Genomic DNA, 26690 nt, shown 5'->3' with positions numbered 1-26690 from the left:
ACTAAGTAGAAGGTTAATCACTCCTCTTAAAAGAGATTACAACAAACGATTCCGACTAGCACATCCTTATCTGAGGCCTCAAGGAGAAGCACATGTCATCTTTTCATAATTTGAAAAATCAACTGAATTAGAATAGAATCTATGTTTAAAGAACCTAAAGTGTTAAAAGTTAGGTTAAGTTTCTTATGGTCAACATTCAGTGGGTGTAATTTAATTATGGACACTGAGAAACTTACAAGACCTAACCAGTGTTTTGGTTTAGAAATAAGCGAGTCAATGGAATGGCTAACACCACAGAGAAGCTGAAAGCCCCAGGAAAGAAGAAGGAAGTGGTCTTTCTGTGATTTTTCCAGAGATGACACAGAAGAGATTTTCAGAAAAGCCCCAGCGAGGTCTTTCTTCCCAATGAAACAGGATGGCGCATCCTAGAGACGATGGCTCTAGCTGAGCCTCTTCTGAGGCACAGAAGCTTGTGTTCTCCATGTGGCTTCTACTGGTTAAAGTGGACTCATGCCAGTCAGGTGACAGCCCAAGAAAGACTAACCGGAGCAGAACAATGAGAACAGCCTACCTATGGTCCAGTTGTTGAAAATGAAATGTGATCCCTGTGACATAGTGAGCTCCAGTAACTATTTAAAATGAAACTAGATGAACACAGGCATAAATGGTATAAAGGGAAAATAAAGGAGAAATTATGTTTGTGCTCAAAGACAGGACTAAATCTGGCTTTTCCAAACCACAGGTCATAATCCATACAGTAGCAACTTATAAAATCAATTCAGTAATTAATGGCCAGGAATTTTTTTTAATAAGATTCGTTGTTGTTGTTGTTGTCTTTTTAGGGCCACACCTGCGGCATATGGAGGTTCCCAGGCTAGAGGTTGAATCAGAGCTCTAGCTGCTGGCCTATGCCACAGTCACAGCAATACCAGATCTAAGCTGCATCTGTGACCTACACCACAGCTCATAGCAACACTGGATCCTTAACCCATTGAGTGAGGCCAGGGATAGAACCTGTGTCCTTATGGATACTAGTCAGATTCGTTTCCACTGAGCCATGACAGGAATTTTTTTTAATGAAAGAATAGAAAATAGAATACATCATGCATATCAAAGATAAGTACCATACACTAAACTATTCCTTCTACTGTGTGGACCCTAGGTTGTAGTTTCCTACTGTTGGTGTTGGTCAAAAATGCAAAAGCCACTGAATTAAATAGTCTCAATGTTTATTCTTATCAAAAGCCTATGACCTTTTTAACCTAATTCCTTCTCAGCTTCTCCCTTAAAGAGACCCTAAAATGCATTTTGATTTATAACTGGAAATCTAAGTCTCACTGAAAGTATCATGTACGTTTGCATTACTTTTAACTGCTGTGTATAAAGGAAACTGTACCTTTTGACTTTTATCAGTTATTTATCTTTTGCACAGGGGAAAATAAATTACAAGTGACTAAGATTTTTTAAAAAATTAAAAATGGAAAAAAATGTGGAATACCTTTTGGAATTTTAGAGTAAAAGTGTCTTTCTGTTTTATATAGCTTAGCCATCCCCACCTAAGTAAGAAAAGTAGGTTTTCTGTTAAGCTTCACCACAAAAGAAAAGCTCTCCAGTGGATAAAGGGCAGCTGAGTGGAAAGTGATTTATCACCATCTAGTGGCTGGACATTGTATAGGTTTTTATTCCCGAGGGGAACAAACATCCCTGATGCATCCAAAAGGCTTGGGAGTATAGCTAGGTAAGAGTTGCAATAGGGCCCAAATTTTAGCCCAGCAATCTGAACTGCTTTCTGATCCACACTTACTTATGAGTCGCCTGCTCACACTTGTTTTCTCCTACTGTCTGCTGTAGAATCTTTGCAAACCCTGCTTCCCAAGCCTGTGCCCTTTGGCTCAAGAAATATGTGAAAAAGAGTTAGAAACGCTAGAAGGAGCAGTCTTAAGAGCTAAAGAATCTGGAAATAGGCTTAAGGACTGGAGCCTGTATTTCTGTTGTCAAATTGAGAGCAAGAAGGCAGGACTCTGGATCTGCTCAATAAACTTTCTTTTTCTATAAACTGGAACAGCAGAGGACAGACACCCCTCTCTCTGTTAGGCTTTCTGGTTTTTTTTTGTTTGTTTGTTTGTTTGGTTTTTTTTGTTCACTGATCCTTCAGCCTTTCTTGAGTTCTCTGACCTCTGTCACACGCTGTGTCTATTCTTTCTGGCTCCTGTGGATGTCAAATGCTCAGAAATGCCAAATGACCTCAGTGATGATAAACTCAGCAACTATGATAACCAGAGTCAGGGGAGTAGAGGCCCAGGAAAGGAGGGCAGAGAATGCAAAAACAAGAGCTCCTTTTTTTCCTGTCCACTAAAAATCCAATGTTCAAGTCTCTACAGTCAGGGTAAGGTTGGGAAGGAATCAGCTGGGCTCTCGAAGGCCCTGGCAGTTCCGCTTGGCACGAGAAGTAGATGACACGTGTTTAGGTCACAAGAGTTCTGCCCTGGAACAGTGGCTATTGTCCTTCTGATTCCAGTCACTGCCTCTGCCCCTTGTCCTTCACCAGCCTCTTCCCAGATTCTCTCCTCCTCTCCTGTTCTATCACTGTGACCTGTGGCCTGGCTCCCATGATGTGTAAGTTTTTGGAGAGTACCTCAAGACTCCCCCACCAAAAACAGCAGGTCATGTCCTGTTTCAGGCTAGGAGCAAGTCCCTGGACTGTGGGTGGATTTGCCGTTGGCACCCAGGATGCACCTACTCCTGGGTGCCAACGGCAAATTCAACTCCAACTGCCAAACCTACTCAGGGCACCCAGGACATGTGTCCTACACCTTTATCAAGGCCCCCTTTTCTCATACAACCAAATGCACATATCCCAAGGACCCCACGTGTGCCACACCTCTGTGCTGGCCTGTCCTCAACTTACGATTCTCCCCAGGAAATCAGTGCCGCTCCCACTGCTCGGTAGTATCCTGTCCTCCACCTCAAGCCTCTCCTGGAAAGGCGCTCCTTGCCCCCATGTTCCTTCTGCCCTTTTCCATCTGAGAACAATCAAACTGAACTGTAAGCTTGAGACCTGACCCATATCCATACTAGACTGGAAGGGAGCTGAGAGCAGGCGCCCTATCTTTTGTCCCAACTAAGGTTCTGTAAAGTTAAGTGAATGGCCCAAGGTCAACTCAAAGTTCATTCCTCTCATCTGTATGAGAGAGATGATCAAAAAAGATGAGTGTCCTTGGGCAAATTTAATGAGAAGATATGGCAGAGCAGCGAGGAGAGGTTAGTTATTCAGAATGTTGATTCACTAAGTCTATACTAAAGAAACTTAGTTCTACCGGCTGTTATTCTCTGAGTCAGATTCTATCTACTAATGGAAACAAACCTCACTGAATTCAAAGGAAAAGAGATTCTCTAGTTACTTACACTTCACACGACAACTGGCAAGAGAGAGGGGCAAGAGAGGAAGGAAAGGGAGAGGACGTGAGTCCATCTGCCCTCCCCTCTGGTGGGAGAAGGGAGGAGATAATGATGAAGGTGCACGTTATTCCACCAAGAGAGCCAGTAAAAAGTAGCATCGAGCTGTTTGTGGGACTCCCGATCGGCTTGAAAGGCACCAGAAGGTGAAAATTATCCACCACAGCTGAGCAACTAGAAAGAATCTCAGAAAGTAAAAACAAAAACAAGAAACACAGGAGCTCCTGTTGGGGCTCAGTGGGTTAAGAACTCAACATAGTGTCCGTAAGGATGAGGGGTCGATCCCTGACCTTGCTCAGTGGGTTAAGGATCTAGCGTTTGTTGCAGCTGTGGTGTAAGCCTGCAGCTCCGGCTCAGATTCAACTCCTATCTGGGGAACTTCCACATGCCACAGGTGCGACCGTCAAAATAAATAAACAAATAAATAAATAATAACAGATGCAGTAGGTGAATTCAAATTTTAAACTTGGCCTGCATTTCTAGCTCCTCCCTTTAGTTTGAAGGATGGAGGATGATATAGCTTTCTAAGATTTAATTTTTATTTGTTAGAATAAAGTAATAGGGTGGTACCACACAGCAGGGAGGGCAGCGGAAGAAGAACATTACATTCTGAACAAGACATCCGTCTGGCCCAGAGGATCACTCACCGTAGCTGGCTTTGGGGGTGCCGACTGCACACAGCACAAGGAGGTCCGAGACACGGCCTCTCCCACAGGAGTAGGGGCAGTGGCCTGAGACTCCTGTGGAAAGAAATCAGGTATGATGACAAACTTTTGGAAGTATCTGGTTAGTAAAAACTGAACAACAGTGGACCAACAATGCACTCTGCTATACTACATGCTATGAACATGATTTTTCTTGAATGCTTAAGGATTGTGAGTAAGTACATAAGTCAGGGCCACATTAAAACTCTTGAGCTACCACTACTTCAACTGGGTTTCACCTCTTACCGTAGGTAGGTAGGTTACTTCTGAGACACAGTCTCCACATCCGTAAAATGAGAATAACAATAGTACCTACATTTCAAGGGTTGATAAGGGCTTTTAATGAGATAAGCATGCTAAGTGCTTTGCACACTACCTGGTAATACATCAAGCTTAATTTCTATTTATTATTATTTATATTATTTGCCATTATATAATATATAACAATAATATACCAACCATACAATGCAATATGGTATTTATTTAAGTACATCAGTTTTATAAATCTCAGAGAACCTTGTAAAGTGTAAATAGTGATGCACAAATGCAAGGTATTAAGACTATCCCAGGGGTTCTAAAAGTGAGGTCCCTGGACCAGCAGCCTCAGAACTACAAGGAAACTTGTTAGAAATGCAAATTCTTGGGCCCCATCCTAACATACTAAATGAGGAATTCTGGGTGTGGGGAAAAGCCAGCTGTGATTTGACACACCCTCTAGGTCATCCTGATGAATGCTAAAGTTGGAGAATCACTGTGCTATTTTGTCCAAGAGTGAAATTTAAAACTTTTCAAACGTGATTGCTTTTGAAATTTCAAATTTCAAGAGTGATTGCTTGGAGTTCCTGTTGTGGTGCAGCAGAAACAAATCCAACTAGGAACCATAAGGTTGCGGGTTCGATCCCTGGCCTCGCTCAGTGGGTTAAGGATCCGGCATTGTCGTGAGCTGGGGTGTAGGTCACAGACTCGGCTCAGATTCCACATGACTGTGGCTATGGTATAGACCAGCAGCTGTAGCTCTGATTAGATCCCTAGCCTGGGAACCTCCATCTGCTGCAGGTGCAGCCCTAAAAAAAAGATAAAAAAAAAAAGTGATTGCTTTTTAACTTAGACATTTATGGAAGCCTATCCTATATGCAAAGCTGCTCCGCAGATATAATTAATAGCGCATGAACACTTCTTTCAAGGAACTTGCTATTTTAAAATATGTATAGGAGTTCCCATCATGGCTCAGTGGTTAACCAATCTGACTAGGAAACATTAGGATACGGGTTTGTTCCCTGGCCTCGTTCAGTGGGTTAAGGATCTGGTGTTGCCGTGAGTTGTGGTATAGGTCGCAGAAGTGGCTCGGATCCCACATTGCTGTGGCTCTAGCATAGGCTGGAGGCTACAGCTCTGATTCGACCCCTAGCCTGGGAACCTCCATATGCTGTAGATGTGGCGCTAGAAAAGACAAAAAGACAAAAAATAAATAAATAAGTAAATAAATAAATAATATGTATAAATGTTAGAATACAACATGAACACTTCTTTCAAGGAACTTACTATTTAAAAATATGTATAAATGTTAGAGAACACAAGGCAAACAAGACCTGCTTTGTAACAAATGCCTTAACAGGGATATACAAAGAAAGCATGACAGGCAGCCCCCTGGTGTGTTGTAATTTGCTTAATAAGAGTTGGAAGGGTGGTAAGGTTTGGGATATCAAATGCAGGAGACAAAGGTCATATTTTAGCAGGGCCTTAAAGGGATGACTAAGATTTGAGTTGATCTAGAATTTGGAGAGAAGGTTATTCCAGGCAGAAGGAACCAATGAGAAAAGCCATAGAGACACACAAGCACTTACTGTCATAATTTAGGGATGAGGGGACACATCTTGGCAGGAAAGGAAGCTGGGTTCTAAACAGATGAGCAGGAAGTTTCATTTTATAGGGAATGAAAATCTCCTGAGGGCGGGAGCAGGGGAATACTATGGCTACAAACATGCTTGAGAAACAATAATGCTGGTGGACACACAGGATGGGCCAGAAGGAGACCAAAGATAGAGGCCACGGCCATTTTGAGGTAAAGGGTGATGACAACTTTAAGTCAGTTACAGAAGCAGGACTGGAAAGAAAAGCATGGGTGTGAATGCTTTCCTGAAGGAGTAATTACAGGACTTAAACTGCAAGAATATCAGGGTTAAATTGGGAAAAGAAAGCACATCCAGAAATAGGCAGGATGAAAACTGCATGTAAAAAAAAGAAAAATGGCATAACGGGCCACATCATGTTAAAATAGTTTTAGTCTCAACATTTTTAAGATGATAGAAAAACATTTAAAAGGCAACAACCAAAACTAGAAATCTTTCATTTTTAGAAACATACTTTCGTTTTTTCAGTTGGCTTAGATTGTTTTTCTTTACGCTTAGACTGGTCAAAATCTTCCGAAAGTTCATCAATGAGTTCTGATTCACTCAGGGGCTGTAATATAAGAAATGTTATATAATGTGAAGAGAATTATTTTTATTTTGATAAAAGAAGAAAAGCTCTCGGCAAAGAAAGTTTTCTGGTTAACATATGTGAGGTCATACTTTAGGATCTAAAATCAAAAGCTAATTTATCCAGGGCATGTGTTTCATTTTGTCATGCTACAGGCTTCTGCCCACGGCCTGATGAGCTGAGGTGTTGGCGCAGCCACTTCATAAGAGGAACTTTGGTCTGAAGTGCCAGGTGCAAGTCCTCTGCCTGCAGTACCATATGAGAAAGTGGAACTAGATGAAGCACAAAAAAAAAAAGGAAAATATTCCAGCATCGGGGCTGGAGACAAGATGGTGGAGTAGAAGGACTCAAGCTCATTTCCTTTCACGAAAACAGCAAAACCACAACCAACTGCTGAACAACCACTGAAAAAATAGACTTGAAATTACCAAAAAAGATATCCTACACCCAAATGCAAAAATGAAAACACAAAGAGACAGTAGGACATAAGCTTTTGTGACATAAGCAAACCCTATTGCTGCTGGGTGGGTGACTCACAAACTGGAAACACAAAATAGACTTGACACTACCAAAAAAGATATACCAACTGGAAACTACCAAAAAAGATACACCAACTGGAAACTATCAAAAAAGATACACAAACTGGAAACACCAAATAGACTTGAAACTACCAAAAAAGACTACACAAACTGGAAACACAAAATAGACTTGAAACTACCAAAAAAGATATCCTACACCCAAATACAAAAATGAAAACACAAAGAGACAGTAGGACAGTAAGCTTTTGTGACATAAGCAAACCCCATTGCTGCTGGGTGGGTGACTCACAAACTGGAAACTAACTGTATCTCAGAGACTCTCCCACAGGAGTGAGAGTTCTGAACCTCACACTGGATTCCTCAGCCTGGGGGTCTGGCATTGGGAGGAGGAGCTCCTGGAGCATTAGGTGTTGAAGGCCAGTGGGGAGATCTAGAGGACTGAGGGAAACAGAGACTCCATTCTTGGAGGGCACACACAGGATTGCATGTGCACTGGGTCCCAGGGAAAAAACCTTTAGCCAGACTCATCAAGAAAAGAAAGGGAGAGGGCTCAAATCAATACATTTCGAAATGAGAAAGAAGTTACAACTGACACCATGGAAATAGAAAGGGCCAGAAGAGACTACTATAAGCAACTATATGCCAATAAAATGGATAACATAGAAGAAATAGGCAAATTCTTAGAAAGATACAATCTTCCAGGAATGACCAAGGAAGAAATAGAAAATATGACCACTCACATATTGGTCATTTCAATTATATTGAAATTGAAACTACAATTTAAAAACTTCCAACAAACTAAATCCAGGACTGGATGGAGGATAATGTGAGAAAAAGAATATATATAATATATTATATATATATATATATAAATAAGTGAGCCAATTTGCTTTACAGCAGAAATTGAAAGAACACTGTAAATCAACTACAGTAAAGAAAATTAAAACAAAACAAAACAAAACAAACTCCAGGGCTGGATGGCTTCACAGGTGAATTCTATCAAATGTTTAGAGAAGAGTTAATTTGTACGGAAACACAAAAAGCCCTGAATAGCCAAAGCAATCCTGAGAAAGAAAGAGAGAGCTGGAGGAATAAGGCTAACTTCAGACTATACTACAGAGCTACAGTCATCAAAACAATATGGTACTAGCATAAAGACAGATATATATAGATCAATGGAATAGGACAGAAAACCCAGAAATAAACCCATGAACCTATGGTCAAATAATCTATGACAAAGGAGGCAAGAATATACAATGGAAAGAAGTGGAAAGTCTCTTCAATAAGTGGTGCTGGGAAAACTGTACCGCTACATGTAAAAGAATGAAATTAGGACACTCTCTAAACCATACACAAAAAATAAACTCAAAATGGATTAAAGACCTAAATGTAAGACCAGATACATAAAATTCCTAGAGGAAAACATAGACAGAACTCTCTTTCATGTAAACTGCAGCAAAATCTTCTCAGGTCCACCTCCTAGAGTAATGAAAATAAAAATAAACAAATGAGATCTAATTAAACTTAAAATCTTTTGCACAGCAAAGGAAACCATAAACAAAAGACAACCCAAAGAATGGGAGAACATATTTGCAAACAACTGACAAGGAATTAATCTCCAAAATATACAAAAAACTCATGCAGCTCAACATCAAAAAAACCCAAAACATGCAAAGAAAAATGGCCAGAAGATCTAAACAGACATTTCTCCAAAGAAGCACACAAATGACAATAAACCCATGAAAAGATGCTCAACATCACCAATTATTAGAGAAATTCAAATCAAAACTACAGTGAGGTATCACCTCAAACCAACCAGAATGGCCATCATCAAAAAGTCCACCAAGAGTAGAAAAGGGAACCCTCCTACACTGTTGGTGGGAGTGTAAATTGGTACCACCACTGTGGCAAACAGTATGGAGGTTCCTCAAAAAATTAAAAATAGAACTATCATTGTAACTCAACTGTAATAGGAAAAAAAAATCAAAATCTTAAAAAATAAATTAATTAAATAAATAAATAAAAATAGAACTACAATATGATCCAGCAATCCCACTTCTGGGCATCTATCTGGAGAAAACCATAATTCAAAAAGAAACAGGCACCCCGATGTTCACTGTAGCACTGTTTACAATAGCCAAGACATGAAAGCAACCTAAATGTCTATTAACACAGGAGTGTATAAAGAAGATGTGGTACATTATATAATGGAATATTACTCAGCCACCAAAAAAAAAGAAATAATGCCATTTGCAGCAAGATGTACGGACCATCATCAATACTAGGTCAAGTCAGACAATGAAAGACAAACATCTCATGTTATCACTTACATGTGGAATCTAAAAAATGGATACGAACAAAGTTATCTACAAAACAGAAACAGATTCAGTCTTTGCAAACAAACTTATGGTTTACCAAAAGGGACAGGTGGTGGGGAAGAATGGATCAGGGGATTGGGCCTGGCATATGCACACTCTTGTATATGAAACAGATGGTCAATGGGGACCTGCTGTATAGCACAGGGAACTCTACCCAATATTCTGTGGTAACCTAGATGAGAAAAGAATCTGTAAAAGAATGGATATGTGTCTATGTGTAACTGAATCACTTTGCTGAACAGTGGAAATTATCACTGTAAATCAACTGCACTTTAATAACACTTTAAAAAAAGGAAAAAAAATGTCATGCAACAAATAAGGAATACCAAACACCTCAGCACCACAAAAACATTAATGATTTATTTAGTTGAAAGGTTTTCTGATTCTTCAATTTCACAGTAATTTTGCTCAAATAAAATTGCACTGGGAGTTCCCGTCGTGGCGTAGTGGCTAATGAATCCGACTAGGAACCATGAGATTGCGGGTTTGATCCCTGCCCTTGCTCAGTGGGTTGATGATCCGGCGTTGCTGTGAGCTGTGGTGTAGGTTGCAGACGTGGCTCGGATCCCGAGTTGCTGTGGTTCTGGCGTAGGCTGGCAGCTACAGCTCCAATTAGACCCCTAGCCTGGGAACCTCCATATGCCGCTGGAGTGGCTCAAGAAAAGGCAAAAAGAGCAAAAAAAAAAAAAAATTGCCCACTCATTCCAATGGAGACCTGTATTACAATTTTTTCTTATGTGATTGATTTTTCTACTTCCTAATGACTTCCCTCATGAATAAGTCAGAGGAAACAAGGATCCCATATTCCTTTCTTCTGACTACATGGTATCTTGGCAGGAAAGTTCTGCTATCCCTGATTTCTTTGGGTGAAATGAACTTAGTGGCTTCCTGTAAATAGTCAAAATCTCTACAGACCCTAATCTATGATGAAACGTTAAGTACTCCAGAAGCTGTACCCCAAAGCTGAACAGACTAGTTTTGACTCCTGGCCTTGCAACTCGCTGGCTGTATGACTTTGGGTTATTAACAGAACTCAAGTCTCAATTGCCTTATCTATAAAATGGGAGTAATAGTAGTGCCCTCCTCATTCAGCAAGGACTCAAAACGGTAGCACACGAACACCATTTAGCACAGTGTCAGGCACACAGTAAGTGACTACTGAATATAGCTGCTTAGTGTCATCCTGACAGGTAACTATGCTGGTTAACATCATATTACATAAAGGCAGTACAGAATCATTGAGCTTTTGGTGCTGTGATTGGGATCAAACCAAGTGCTAAAAACCTAATTTAAGGACCCTCCTGACATCAGCTCCTAATATTCAATAAACATTACCTAGAAACTTGTAACCATGTAGGGATAATTCATGAGGCAAATAGTCAGGAAAATATGTAAAAAGGAGTCAGAAATAGAATCCAAGTGTTGCTCTCAGAAGTTCCTCTCTTCTTAATACTAGGCTGGCATGCAAGTCTCTGCCAATATTGTCTCAATTTATACCTTATAGTTCTATTGTTTTTTAAGTATCAGAAAAAAAAAACCTTATCCTAACCTTGGGTTTTTCTTCAGCCTCTGGCAAGAGTGGTTTTCCATCTTTATCCTGTAAACGAAATTGAAAATTCACTTAAAACGAAATAGAAAATTTTTCTTTCTTATCCCATTAAGTTTGTTTTAGGAATTCCAGGATATAAGAGGAGATATTATTTTTTCCCATGTACCTGAATGAGTTTGTTTCAAATTAATTTTTAATAAAGTATCAGAAGAATGAGTTGAACTGGAAAAATCAAGAGACTAAATGCTATTAAATATAATGCAATTACTTTTCTTTAAAAGAAATTTCCATCTTTTGGGACAGGGAAACAGAATTTTTAAAAAAGTTCTTTGGCAAGAAAGATGCAGTGACATCAATGAAAGACAAAAAAAAAAGTTTCCATTTTCCAATTCAGGGTGAAGAGGTAGATCTCTTTCCTATAAAACAGTTTTAGCTTTTTGGTAGGTCTCATTTCTGTAAAACTGCTTTAGTTTCTGTAGGTCTCATTTCTATAAAACTGTTTTAGCTTTTTGGATACTCACAATTTAGAATGTTCCTATAAAAGGAGAAACTTTGCATCCATAAGCATCACAACTATTTTCCATCATTTGTTTATGTGCATTATTTCAAAGCTTAACTATAAATATAATTACAGGAATAAGTCCACCATCCTCACATCAAACCAAAACCAATAACGACAAAACCACCTTTCACTGAGGATGCTGGTAAATCACTGTATATTTATCTATCACTTAGAAGATCTATATGCTTCTATTCATATGGCTGATAGAGAAAATATGATTCCCAAATTTGTCCTTTAAAGTTAAAGATCTGTATCAAGCATGGTTAACAGATGAAACACTTGAATTAATGACCACATCGTCACTACTTAGAAAGCCCTCTTTTGAAGTGTCCCACTACAGAGGACACAGAATAAAGGGTTCAGGGTTTTCAGAGTTAATATCTGAACTAGGACAGACATGTCCTTAAGCATCATGGGACAGACAGGACAAAACGTAATGTGAAGGCAGCAGACTGAGCTGCTGTCATGCATCGTAGCTGACAACGTACCATGGCTGGTTTCAATCTATACTCTGGCGGGACCGTTTCGTCATCTTCACCACACTTCTTTAGTTTCTCTTCTTTGGCTTTTGCCTGATGAAAGAGGAGGAAAAAAAAACACATTTGGATAACACATGTAAAATAAGACATCACTCTGCATACCCCCTGAGTGTCCTAGAGAAGACCAAATCAGATTAAGGTGCCTTGTGAGCAGCTAGGAGGAAGGCAGTGAAGGGTGACAGAGAAAACAACACAGCCAGGAGTCCTGGGGAGGTGCCCCTGCCTGGTCTCTATCACCCTGGGAAACCACTTAAGACCTTCTTTGGCTTGGTTCCTTCAGCAGCAAAATGGGGCTATTAAGAATCCTTATCTAGCTCACTCATTTATAAGATCACCAAAGAAAAGTAAATAAAATACCCTTTGAAGAAAGTTAAACACAGTGCACAAGTTAGTTGCAATTGCTTTAAAGACATCAGTCTTACTCAATGATGCTGTTATTTAAGGGGGAAAAAAACAACCAATTCTCATGAATGTCCAAAACAATTCAGAAAAGCGTGAAGCAGCCCATCGCCAATCTTGGCTTGATCCACAGATAAGTGGTTTTACTTCTTTTAAAAGAACTCCCTTTGGTAACACCAAGATGTCAGTGGACTACTGAATCATGAACAACCAAACGCAGAAGAAATAAAAGCGCAGGTCCATAGCAGATCTCTGGCTTCTAGGATATAACGTTTATATTTTAAACTACTGCTGCGTAATGCAAAGTTCCATGGAGCTTAATAATTTGTACCTATATCGAGGCAAGGATTTAAATCACAAATCAAGGAACTCCTGGCACAAAAGAATGTGTGGAGGTAAGTACTTAGCTGATTTCAGCTCACTCTATCACTGCCATCTAAATCTCAGCCTAAGACTATGGTTCTCCACTGAATGCTTAGTTGATTGGTTAATTTTAAAATGTGTATTGAACACTTTTTTCATGGCCACACCCATGGCATATGGAAGCTCCTGGACTAGGGACTCAATCCAAGTCACAGCGGCAACCTACACCACAGCTGCGGCAATGCTGGATTTTTTAAGGCAATGTGCTGGGCTGGGGATTGAACTCATGCCTCTGCAATGACCTGAGCTGCTACAGTCAGATTCTTAACCCACTGTGCCACAGCAGGAACTCCTGAATCGTTTTAATAAGCCAAATACTCTTCTAGGCTTTGGAGTTATAATTTTATTGTTCTATAGAAATATAATTATCATTAAGGGATGAAGAGATTTAAAAAAAAAAAATTCTGGTTATATTCCTCTGCAGGATATAGAGGAAGTCCTATGATATACTGGCACTCCTCAATTCAGGGATTTGTGAGGTCTCCAGCTATAAACAGTCTTTATGAAAGGGTCACCTGTATAGGACTGTTCTCTTCACTTGGACTTGTGGTCAGTGAGAGCCACACATGCACAGTTAGATCTTTTCTATTCCTCTTTTATCTTTACATTCCTTAAATGCTGTGGTTTCTATTTAGTAGCAAGTGAAAACAAACATCCCCTGAATTGAAACAATACCAGACTAGGGGAGATGAATAAGGAGGTATCACTACAGAATAAATATCTTACATTATGATACATTATAACAATGACAACCAGGCATGGACCTCTTTTCTGAAGCATTATCTGGTGCAGAGCATGCTGGAGTAGCCATGGACTCCTACAGCCTCTCATGACTATATGAGCCATCACATCAGACCATCCAGGAAGAGTGAATTCAACAGATACTGAAAATTCAGCTTAAGGTCCCAAGGGATTGGAAGATCTTCTTTATACATTTTAGATAATTAAACTAGTGGAAATGAGTGGAAAAGTAGAAACTCGTGGAAGGAGCAGAAAAGTTCTTTTTTGCTCAAATTTTAGGAGTTGGCCAATTTTCTAGAGGAAATTTAATACACTGATATGCATCCCTAAATCCAAACTGCTTAATAAATAATGTAAGATTTTAGTCAATCTACGAGTCTTTTTGTTTTGCGATTTGTTTATACTTGCCCCTCCCAAATTACCATCTTATTAAACCACCCTAATTCTCTAGAAATAGCCTGAGGCAGAAGCGCCATTGGCTGGGTGGCTGCCACACAGCCCTTGGGTGTGGACCCCTGAGGTCCTGCCAGGAGCACCCTTTTCCTTGAGACATTGTGCGCCTCGCATTGTGTAGTAACTAAAGTTTCCCCTCCTCCCGATACATTACAATACATTACTTGGTCCTGGAGGACAAGGACCACTTCCCCTGCTCCCTTGTGTTCGCCTTCGTAAAGCGTGTCCTGCCACACTGTGCCAGGCGAGCCCTCAAAGAAAGTCGAAGAGAGAAACTGGCCCATGTCGGACCAGGACGGTCCCAGACTCAGGGAGTTGCTAGGAGTCACCGAGACTCAACTTCCCCAGTGACTCAGAACAGGAAGTGACAGCAGAGGCAGCAGCATTGTGACAGCGACAATGGCCAGCTCCTGCCCTGAGCTGACAGACTGGCGCTCCTGAGGGTCCCTCCACCACAAAGCCTCCCAAGAGTGCCCCCTGGGGCAGCTCTCTGCTCTCCCGCTCTGCCTGGCACCACCACTCACCACCTGGCCCAGGACTCAATTGAGCAATTCTTTAAATGTTAATTTAATCTGAAAACTTCTTTTCACCAAATACAAGCTTGCTTTGGCTCAGAAGGCTGTAAGGTCTTGGCATGTCATAAGATAAACACTCCCCACTACCATACTCTATAAACATATAGCAACTCCAGTTATAAAGTAATTGTTGCTTGACTTTAATTTGAGACCAGTTTTCAACAGTTTTCCCCATAGCTATAAAATAATCTCCCACCCTATCTGCAACCACATTCCTCTCTCCTTATAAAGAAAGAAAAGAAAGAAAAGCACCTGGAACCCTTCTGAAAATACAAATTTCCAAATTTCATCAGAGCAGACAAACCTGCTTCCCATGAGGCCACTGCCTCTATGTTATCTTGTTTAGTCTGGTGTCTTAATAATTGGCAAGGGAGATTAGTGTTGCTTTTAAATATTAATAAAATTCTAGATGTTTATACGATAAACACTCAAATATCCTTCTGGTTTGCTAACTCCCCAGAAATAAATAGCTAAATTAACTAGCAGAAAGTAAGGCAGAACCAAGAACAATTCTCTTTAAATCTCTGATAAAATTAAAATGGTGCAAGAATTCCACACATGTATGATGCCTTTGGTTTTGTCACCTTGCAACCTGCAGTCTAACAGGCTTTGTACATGAACTCCAAGGTCAGTACCTCATCAATTTCCTTAATGGAGCTGAGGTCAAGCTCGGGTTCTGACTTCCGGCTGCCCAGGGAAGCTGACAAAGCCTCCAGTGCTTGATCACTCATCGTGTCCTGCAAAAATAAATTTTGTAAATTCAAAGAGAAAACATATCCTCAGCCCAAACAATCCGCTCACCTCTTTGTGAAATTCAAATTTTAAATCTCTAAGAATGAACTGTGGACTGGGGAAAGACTTTACAAAGGCAATTTTATTTGAAACCTTGCAAAAGAGAGAAAGAAAAAAGAACTTACCAGTGAATGAAAATTGTGGCTAGGACAGACCCGTTTCTATAGTAACAGTGCTCTCAGGGGCACACTTTGCCTCTTATTTAGCAAGCTAGAAGTGTAACTATAATAATAACTTTATTATAAAACACTCATATAAAAAGAAAAGCTACAAGAAGTAAACTTTCACTATCCTGTTTCTCTTTTTCTAAAAACGTGTCCCTAAAAAATGGCTTCAGACAGCCCTGTCCTTCAGCACAACAGGAAGCCCAGGAAGCAGAGAGCTCTGAAGTGTCTGAAGTGGGCCCCACTGCCGCCTTCTCCAAAGACACATTGGCTGAGGGCTGTAGGAACTCCCGCTCTCAGGGGTGTGGTGCTCTCACTGCTCCCCCAGCCAGATAAAAAACAAACTGTCCACGCCAGGAGAGAGAGGCAGAGCAGCACCAACAGAAACTGCTGCTTACATTATCTGCAGGTGGGGCATGGTTTCTCATCCAGCCCAGAGTCACCCCCCACAGCCCCCCCTTTTTTTTTTGGTCTTTTTAGGGCCGCACCCAAGGCATTTGGAAGTTCCCAGGCCAGGGGTTGAATTGGAGCTAAGGCTGCCAGCCTACACCCCAGCCACAGCAAAGCCAGGTCTGAGCTGCTTCTGTGACGTACGCCACAGCTCATACAAGATCCTTAACCCACTGAGTGGCCAGGGATCAAACTTGTGTTCTCATGCATACTAGCCAAATTTGTTACTGCTGAGCCACATGAAGGGCATTCCTTTTATTTTTTTCCCCCCGAGTCACCTTTTGGGATCCACGAGGATCAAGGCAGAGCTGACTGCCTAAGAGAAGTGGACAGAAGCAGCTACAATGCCCCCTCGTGATTCACAGGGCTCAAATGCTTTAGGAAAGTTGAAGATTTGATGCCCCAAGCAAGAGTGCAGCTGCTCTGGGGTCCTGCCCTTCTGAGCAGTAGAATCTTGAGATAGTCTTACTCCACAATCAAGGCAAGTGTGCTGAAATCACCCACAAGCATTTGCAGAAAGAGAAGGCCTGCCTGGAGATGACCGAGTGAACCCTGACTGGTTTCACTACTCCACACAGGACCAGGAGCGCAAAGACACTCATCAAGTGTGATGCACAATCGGACTTCTCCCGAATCAGTTCCATAAGCCTCAGGAAAGCATCTGCTGTCAGGCAGACCATGCTTCGTTGCAAAGAAGTAATGATTTATACCTCTTCCACCCTTCTTTTTTTCTCGTGGGGTGGAGCAGCAGCGCTTTTGATTACCCCAACAGACTGAGCTTTCAAAACCTCTCCAGTAGATTTCTGAAAAACAAAATAAAAAGCTTTGACTTAGAGATGAAGGGAATGTATGAATCAAATTGTGATAACCAGAACTAAAAAGGTGTCTTCAAGTTTGAGATGGTTTCTAACAAGTTTCCTTCATTATATTAAAAACAATACCTCTTTCTCGGTTTTCTTCCCATCAGCTGTAGGAGAACTGCAGGTCAAGTCTAATGACAAGGCATCAATGGCATCATCGGGCCCCAGGGGTTTCTAAAGAAACAGGCAGCATGACAGGTAACATGGGGCAATCACATGTGGAAATGATTCAAGTAACAGATCCAATTATAAACCCAGCAAACAAAGAACATGCTATGGCAATTCCTTTACTAGCAAATGAGATGTTTAGTAATACAGACAAAAGCCTCTGTTTGGGAAGGAATTGAGTGCTCAATAAATATTACTTTTCTGTTTTTTTTCTCATATTACATGCTAGGACAGTCTCATCCTATTTTTATTAACATTTATTTTAGCCTAAAATTTTCTTCTTCCCAACAAAAAACTTACAAGGGAAATGAAAAGGCATTGCCAAACCCCATGCGCACCCCTTTTCTCTGATCAGATGGAAAATGCATCTGATTTAGAGATTTAGTCATAATCCCAATACACAGAATTGATAACACACTCCCCCCAACCAAAGACATAAAAATGTTAACTCTGATATTGGAGGACATCTATGTAAACTCACCGAAGTGTCTGGAGGAGGCACTGGGATCCCTTCTTTTTTCTGAAACAAATATTAATTTGAGGAGGCTGAGAAGGCACAACTAATGCTTATGATCCACAAAATGTAGAGCTCAGTGATTGCTGTAGGTTGCATAGTGTCTTTCCCAAATTCCTATGCTCAAGTCTTACCCTCTAATACTTCAGAATGTGACTCTATCTGAAGCCAGGGCTTTTAAAGAGGTAATCAAGGGTCAATGAGGACATTAGGATGGGCCTTCAATCAATATGGGCCTGTGTTCCTATAAAAGGGGGAAATGACCTAGAGGTACACGTAGAGAAAAGATGACATGCAGATGTGTAACTCATAGAAAGGAGATGGGGAGTGACTCCACACACAGCAACCTACAAGACCCAGGAGAGAGGCCTGGAATAGGTATCTCCTCTCACCTGGTCTTCAGAAGGAACCAAGCCTGCCCACAACTTGAGGCCAGTCTTCTAGCCCACAGAACTGTGAGATGGTATGTTTCTGTTGTTTAAGCCATCCTGGCTCTGGTAGTTTGTTATGGCAGCCCCACCAAACTAACGTGGTGAGCTTCAGAGTAATGATAGTATCATAAGTCCATTATAATTTCTAAATTTAAAACACTCAATATATTGATGTGTTAAAATTATAATTCCAGAAAAGAAACAGTAAACTATAAATGAACAATTATTTAACTTACATCCAACAATTCCCTATATTTTGGAGGAAGTGTGACTTCTCTTTTACCCAATTCCTCTATATAGGTAGAACTCATTGGATCCTAGAAGAAAATTATACACATTGGGATATTAGTTGAGAATGTTATATGCATATTATGAAATCAAAGCACTATTCCATTATTAATTTTATGGATCTATTGAGATGAAGTATAAATCACTTAGAAGCCAGTATTTTACACAACTCTGAAAGTCTAAGTTTCCACAAATACTTGCCCATATGTAATTGGCTTAACCCATAAATGATACTATAAAATATTCAAACCAGTATATTAAATTCGATTCTCATATAAAACACATTTTATTTTAAAATAGTTTTCATTATTTAATATTTCTCTACCTTTAAAAGATCAGTTAATAATTTCTATACAACTCAAAAGATCTAGTTACTTCCTATGTAATTATAAGAAAAAAAAATCAGATGGAGCAATGCCTCTTTTTTTTTTTAGTACTTTCCAAATTCCTCTTCTGTTTTCCAGAGATAGCCACTACCCTGAAGTTTATCATATCCATCCATGTAAAGTGAAATCTATTTTAAAACAAGTATTCCATAGGCAGGTATTTATAAATAAAAAATATCATTATTTTGCCCATTTTCAAGTGGTATATAAATGGTATCAAATTCTATATATCATTGCATAGTGTATAATTTTTATTCAAAATTATGTTTTGTAATGTATCCATGTTGATACATAAATACCCCATTTTAACCACCAAAAGGATGCCACTATATCATCCTATCTCCTGTTGAACAAAATCATTTCCAAATGTTTCACCTGTTCTTAGAATTCTTTATACACCTGGGCAAGGCTCACCCCGGGACATGGAGATGCTGGGTAAAGACTACAAACATCTTCCAGTGACAGCCCCAGGCTCTAGGCCAGCTGTCAGAATTTTACAGTTCTGCCCATCAGGAGTGTGAAGTGGTATGGCTCTCTGTTTTTCTATCATTTTCCAGTTCTTAGGGAGACTTTCCTGTGTCTACTGGCCAATCAAATTTTCTCCTAATTTTCTACTGGGTTCTATTTTTCTTATTTTTTAAAACTCTTCATAAATTCTAGAAACAAATCCTTTGTTAGATCTGTTGCAATATTTTCTTATAGTCTATGGAATGCCTTTTTCTTAAATACCAAGGAACACAGGATTATCTTGCTATTTAGGTATGAACTGAGGATGGTAAATATCTAAAAATCAAAATGAGTTCAAGTCAGAGGATGGAAATATCTGTGAATCAAAGTAAGTTCAAGTCCTTTAGATTTAAACCTCAAAGATAGAATCTAACTTTTCATGATCCAACAGGCTGTATTCCAGCTCCTCTCAGCAGAGACAATCAGTGTTTGCTGATCAAATCAATGGAATCACAGAGCTACCATAGGCCAGTTTCCATCCCCAACACTAATTTGCAGTTGCTACTACTGACACTGACATGATCACGTTTCGTTGCAAGTGACAGAACACTACGTATTCTTTCATATGTCATGACTGTGACCTATTAGCTAAGTATCCATCTTTACAGACATCAAGGTCACATACCAAAACTTCAGGTCCAGTATATGTTGTATTATCTTCCTCAGTTTCTTCAGGTCCTCCTAAAGTGTCTATTAAGTCATCCAAAGCAGCATCCATATCTGACTGGAAAAGAAAGAGAGCAGGTATTTAAATGTTATTTGTGATACATATTTCCCTTTGGATTTTAACTACTAAAAAAATATTCTACGTAGAAAAACACCAAACACCAGAAGTTCTTCAATTATCAAAATGGTTAAAATCTGGTCTTTAATAGAACTTAATATTTAAAGTCCCAGAGGACAGACTCTAGGTTGGCAAGCTAGAAAGCCATATCTGGGTTAGAATTTCAGTAAGTCTAAAGGCATTAACTTATATGAACAAGTATAAAGTTCATTACAGCTGCCAACCACTGTACTAACAGTAAAAAAAAAAAAGAAAAAAACAAAATACAGAGAATTATGATCATGTTGCTATATGCAAGAGGGGAAATGTTTGGTATTTTTTGCTTATCAGTCGTTTTCATATATTCCATACATATATGTGTGCGTGTGTGTGTATAAAGAATCCCAACAAAATCTCTATTTGGCACCACTTCCAAATAGAATATATTTCAAAAATGAATTGCCTCGTATTCTTTTGTGGATTTTTTGGTTTATTTACTTCCTTTCCTGAAATTCCCTGAAAGGGATGTTAAATTTATAAAAGTGACAGTTTATTCTGTCAGTAGGGGCTTAAATCAGAAATAAAGATGAAAGAGTGCTTCCATCCTATTCTTAAGGTTAAGAATGATTCATTGTGAAAAATAAGCTGCATTTAAAGAGGAAAACAACAATCCAAAGAAAGACCCTTTACTGTTTAACTCAGCTGAAAAAATGATTGTTTCCTTTTTTTTGCAACTACCACATTCCCACTACAATTTTAGGAACTCACCTGATTGTGTGATAAAGCTAAAATGTGGGGCCTTTTAGCTTTAGACTGATTCAATTGGGAATTTTAGAATGAAGATATGCCTGACATTCTTGAGAGTACTTCTGATTAAAGAATATACATTTGCATATAATTATAAACTCCACAAGATGTTAACTGGAGTTTCCAGAACAGAGGGCTATAATATAAAATGTTACAATTATATGTGAGAAAATCACACTTTCAACCCAGTCATATTCACCTAAAACACTGATTCATTAAAAGGTCTTTTAAGTTACCCTCACCTCCTGCTATTTGCCTTCAAGAAATCAGATCCTGATAAATACAGACTCTGAATAAATCTATGAAAAAATGCCCTGCTATTTTCATACCTTTCCTGATGGTTTACTTGATTTGGATTCAGCTGGTACAGACGATGTTAATGATTTATCATCTTTTTTCTGGTGGGGATTCAGAAAGAAATAAAAATTCTTTATTACATACCTTTAAAAATTCATCAACAGGACATATTTTTAAATGAATTCATTATACTGTTAATAACATTTATCATATACTGAATATCTGATTTGTGCCAGACACTGTCATATGCATTATATCCTTTTTCAGAATGGCATCAATAATATTCATCTCATGTCAGTGATGTGGAAACTTCTCATTCAGGGAGGTTGAATAACTTTTCCCAGGTCACACAGTAAAGGACAGCACCGAGATTTGAATCTAGGACTGTGCATCTCTCCCTCCCTGCTCTCGGCTTCTTTTTTACAGGGCACACAGCCATCTTTGCAAGACACCTGAGAATTCTTTCTTATTACAAGCAGCCACTACTTCTAGCCCTTGACTTCTTGGTCTTTACCCCCACACATCCAGATCTCCACACCTCTTGCTTTGGCATCTCATCACCCACTCTTTCCTTAATTTTCCCCAAAGGAATGTCCCTCCCAGCACCACTTCAGTTGCTCCATCAATGATTGCCAGTAACTTTCCAATCCACGATTTCTGTGCCCTTACCCAGATACAATCCTCTTTGAGGAATACCTTGGCGAGCACCCCTCTCCTGATTCTCATCTTTCACTTAGCCACAACCATCTGGATCCATGCTTGCATCTGTGCCCTCTGTCCTCTGCCACCTCCAGCCTCTCTTCTGCTTTGCCTCCTGCCACACATCCAGTGTGTCTGTTTCTGCCTGTGCTGGCAGTCCTGAGCAAATCATTCTCTAGGGTCAGGAGCCAAACACTTTCAGGACCAACAGGAACTAAATGGGTAAAGTCGCCAGGTTTAAGACAATAGGAAACTACTGAAGGTCTCGTGCTGTCTAGGTTTGCACACCTGCCCAGATGCCCTGGCTGCACAAGGCTTCCAGCAGGTCACTGATCCTTCTGAAACTCTATCCTCAGGACAGTCACAGCACCTACCACAGGGGGTTGTGAGGATTAGACAAATCCATCTAGTAAAGTGTGAGAGCCAGTGTTTGGTTAAGTGCTATGTATGTATTTGATGTGCAAGTTAAGTGCTAAATAAGAGATGGTTGCCATTGTTATGTTAGAGATACTGTTAGGACCACCAGGTGAACCCTGGTCTTGGCAACTGACTCCACTTCCTTGATTCAACTACAACCTTGTGCAAATATTCATTCATGTCTGTTCTACCCTCCCTCCCTGCTTCCCCCTCTCCATTGGCCTGGACTCCAAAACCATGTCCTGATTTCCCTGCTACACATCTTTCTTGGGACACCTCAAACACTTCAATTCCAAAGGCAGGCATCACTTTTTCAACCCACCAATTTCTTTTTGACCTCTGTCCGGCTGTCAGGTGCTCACCGGGCGCAGGTGCACAGCTTAAGGAAGTGCTCACTCTCATAGGTGCTGGCCCTGTACTGGCACAAATCTGGCAGGGGTGCCTTCCTTGCCTCATCTTAGGGTTACCCACCTAGTTCATTCAGATGCTGAGGCCCCCCAGGTTATCTGAGATTTTACTTCACCTTTGCCCACTGCAGCCGATCATTTCCCAATACCTCTGCAACGCCTACGGCATCACTTCCCACTCCCTCCAAGTTCTCATTCAGTCTAAATTCATTCAGACTCACCAGCACTACTGAGAGCCCCTGACAAGCCTCCCACCTTCTTATCTCTATTCCATCTCATCCCAGCCACTGTGGCCGCTTAATCCTTCTGCTTAATCCTTCTGCAACATCACCCCATCTGTTGTCTCAGTTTGGAGATCCCCGGTGGATCAGTGGGTTAAGGATCCAGCACGATCACTGCTGTGGCTCCAGTTTGATCCCTGGCCTGGGAACTTTCGCATGCCCCCAGTGGAGCCAAAAAAAAACACAAGTGCATTTCCTGTTCTCTCGTCTTCAATGTCTATTTGCAGCCGGTTGAATCACTGTCATGTGGATTAACACACTCAGCCTTCTCCATAGCAACTCCTCGACCTATCTTTCTGGTCTTAGTCTCACCACTCGCCTCTCCTGTGCTCCATTCACACTGGAATGCACTCTATGCCCAGATCACATTTTATATTTTTTTCTGCCTTGTTATGTTTGCAAGCCCTTGATCCTAGCTATCCTTCCATGCTGGTCCTCTCGGGTTCCCTAAACCAGACACAATCCCTCTGTTCCTGAAACCACAAGCTCCGGGGGTTTTCATCTGCCTTGAATGCATTAATCTGCCTTGAATGCAGCCCCAGGTACACAGGCTTCTCCTATCCCTAGAGGGGCCAGTGTGAAGCTCAGTGTCCTGCAGAATCAGACTACAGATTACAGGGCTTAAACATGCAAGGGACTTAAAATGAAAAAGCATATCTGATCAGTCCTTTTCTCTGAGAGACAAATCCAAGGCTAAGAAAAGTGAACTGAATTTCCACAAATCGCAGCATAAGTCAACACATTGCATAATTCCATATAAATCTCGCCTAATTTTATTCTTGAGATTTCACTGATAACCCTGCCTAAATAATACGTGGCATACATTTTCAAATCTTGATTAAACTTAAAATATATTCTAAGAGATCTAATCCTCTGACTTAAATCTATTTTCCAAACCACGGCATCACGTATCCCTCATCAACACTAGAGCAGTGCCTCAACTGTCTTTCTGGTCTTAGTCCCTGGGGTGGGGGCAGGGATCTCGAGGCATGCACAAAATTAAATTAAATTTAAAAAATTAAATTAAAATTTTATTTTTTAGTTTAAAATTTTTTAAATTTTTTAAAAATTAAAAAAATTTCATTTTTTAAAAATTTTTTTATTTCCCCAATACATTTTTTTTTCTACTGTACAGCATGGTGACCCAGTTACACATAAATATATACATTTTTTTCCTTACATTATCATGCTCCCTCGTAAGTGACTAAACATAGGTCCCAGGACCACACAGCAGAATCTCATTGTCTATCCATTCCAAAGGCAATAGTCTGCATCTATTAACCCCAAGCTCCTACCATATGACCCAGCAATCCCACTCTTGGGCATATATCTAGACAAAAGTTTCCTTAAAAAAGACACATGCACCCGCATTTTCATTGCAGCACTATTCACAAGAGCCAAGGCATGGAAACAGCACAAATGTCCACTGATAGATGATTCAATTAGGAAGATGTGGTATGTATATACATGATGGAAAACTACCCAGCCATAAAAAGAACAAAAGAGTGCCATTTGCAGCAACACGGATGGAACCAGAGACTCTCATGCTGAGTGAAGTAAGTCAGAATGAGAAAGGCAAATACCATATGATATCACCTATATCTGGAATCTAATATACAGCACAAAAATAAGTTTTTTAATTTGAGTATTTCCATTTAAAAGTTTATGTGAATTTTGCCATCATGGCCATGGGATATCCGCATTCGTTTTTGTAAAAAATAATGTGACTTTTCTTTTTCAAAATCTGAGAAAAACTGATGTTTCGGGGAGTCAGGTCAGACTTTTATCCTGTGGCTTTCCTTAGCATCTGGTCTGCAAGGAGATACTGCTTCCATTTTGAGAAGCAGGAAAATAGACACTACTTTTTTTTTTTTTTTTTTTTTCCTGTTTTCATTCCCAGCTTCTGAAGGTTCTTCAGTGAGTTACTTGTAGCTTCAAGAGAAATAAGTACTAGCATTTCTAGGGTGATATGGCTTCCAAACTGATTACTAACTTTGACCGCTAACTCTGTGTTGCTATGGGTAGAAATGATAGACTATTTCTTGTGTTCCCTTTTCAGGCTGGAATCTGAAGTAGCTCTTCAGAAGATCTCAGAAAGGTGCCCCTCACTGGCCAGCAGGGCACATATACTCCGTCCTGAGAGGGCTTGTAGATGCTCCTCTGAAAACCTCCTGTATCAATTTATGTGGGTGTCATGGCAGTACCTGACTTACTAGTTTCAAGATAGCAGTGTCCCAAGTTGAAGGCTGAAGGTAGTGCTTATTCAGATGCTCATGGCGGTTTTATGTGCTTCATTTCAAACCCATAAATCTTGAAGGCAGGATCTGCGTCAACTAACACTTTAACTTCGTTGGTACTGATACCAGGCCTTATACGATGCAGTGCTCAGTAACTACTGAATATACGAATCTTAAAATAATGTTTGGTGTCTTGTTCCCTCTATACCTTTAGATGCATGCTCCTCTTCATAAAGTTTCACATATGAAGCATTCAGTTTTAGCAAATGATGGGCTGTTTGGGTGTGGCAGCACCAGAGCACTGAATGGTTAGACAGAGCCAGACTCAGGTACAATGAGGCTTCACTGAGCGTGTTTCTCATAAAAGAGACCTGACGAGCATTATGGCCCATGTACACGTTCCATCTTTTCTGGGTGCTTACCGTCTCAGCTGGTTTGCCAGATGCTGCAGATACACCAGTAACAGAAAGCTTTCCATCACTGGGGGTCGGGTCCTGTGGTTTAGCCTAAGGATAAAAGATTGACAGAACTAAGTACCTCTGAGTGACTGTTTTCAAGATCATACATTTCAAATGTCACTACTGAGCCAGTCTCTCCCAGAGAAGGGTCATAGCTTCTCCTGAACATGATGCAGGGCTGGTCCATCAAGCTGGACTCAAGAGCTTACAGAGCCCATGCAGGGAACACACACAGGGGAGGTGGGCCACGTAGGCACGTACCGGATTGTAAAGGCTCTAGTCATTTGTTGCCACAGGAACCCACTGTTGTCAGATGTTCTCATTTTTCAAGAGAAGCTACAAACTTAATTTTCTGTGATATATTTTGACCTTCATTGTTGACGGCTAATTAAAAATCATTTTCACTGCTGTAATTCAAAGTACACATGTAGCTACAACTGGTGGACCACAAATGTGCCATCTTTGATACAAGGTATATTGATTGCTAAGCAGGTCTAGTTCTTGTCTTCTAAGAACTCTCAATGAAAAAGTTCTTCTCAGAGTTCTCTTTGTGGCTCAGCGCAAACGAATCAGACTGGCATCCATGAGGATGCAGGTTCCATTCCTGGCCTTGCTCAGTGGGTTAAGGATCCGGTGTTGCCGTGATCTGTGGTGTAGTCACAGACACTGCTTGGATCCCATGTTGCCGTGGCTGTGGTGCAGGCCAGCAGCTACAGCTCTGATTTGACCCCTAGCCTGGGAATCTCCATATGCCTTGGGTACGGCCCTAAAAAGACAAAAGACAAAAAAAAAAAAAAAAAAAAAAAAAAAAAAAAAAAAGAAAGAAACAAAGAAAAAAAAAAAGAAAAAGTTCTCATAGTTGTTTATTCTTCTAATAGTTGATGCCCTTTAGCTCTGAAAATACAGAATTATTTCTGATTTTGGGCATGTTAGTTGAGCTCTCCTACTGTAACACTCTAAAAGCACAA

The 26690-nt window shown here is 40.2% G+C and overlaps 1 protein-coding gene across 28 annotated transcripts in view; it reads right to left on the bottom strand.

Annotated features, from left to right (window-relative positions):
• CAST (calpastatin) overlaps nt 1-26690 on the bottom strand; it is a 122886-nt gene that overhangs the window by 24193 nt on the left and 72003 nt on the right. For all 28 annotated transcript variants that reach the window (XM_021080966.1, XM_021080972.1, XM_021080941.1 and 25 more), the window contains 12 exon segments: nt 25687-25770; nt 21256-21324; nt 19982-20080; nt 18412-18492; nt 17712-17750; nt 17144-17236; nt 16913-17005; nt 15432-15533; nt 12155-12238; nt 11105-11152; nt 6525-6620; nt 4104-4196 (listed from right to left, as the gene is read on the bottom strand). In XM_021080966.1, the coding sequence (XP_020936625.1) occupies nt 4104-4196; nt 6525-6620; nt 11105-11152; nt 12155-12238; nt 15432-15533; nt 16913-17005; nt 17144-17236; nt 17712-17750; nt 18412-18492; nt 19982-20080; nt 21256-21324; nt 25687-25770 (981 nt within the window).

This window comes from Sus scrofa, chromosome 2, assembly GCF_000003025.6.
Source record: "Sus scrofa isolate TJ Tabasco breed Duroc chromosome 2, Sscrofa11.1, whole genome shotgun sequence".
NCBI lineage: Eukaryota > Metazoa > Chordata > Mammalia > Artiodactyla > Suidae > Sus > Sus scrofa.
The sequence above is the reverse complement of the archived record's forward strand: the minus strand, read 5'-3'. Positions and strand labels throughout refer to the sequence as shown.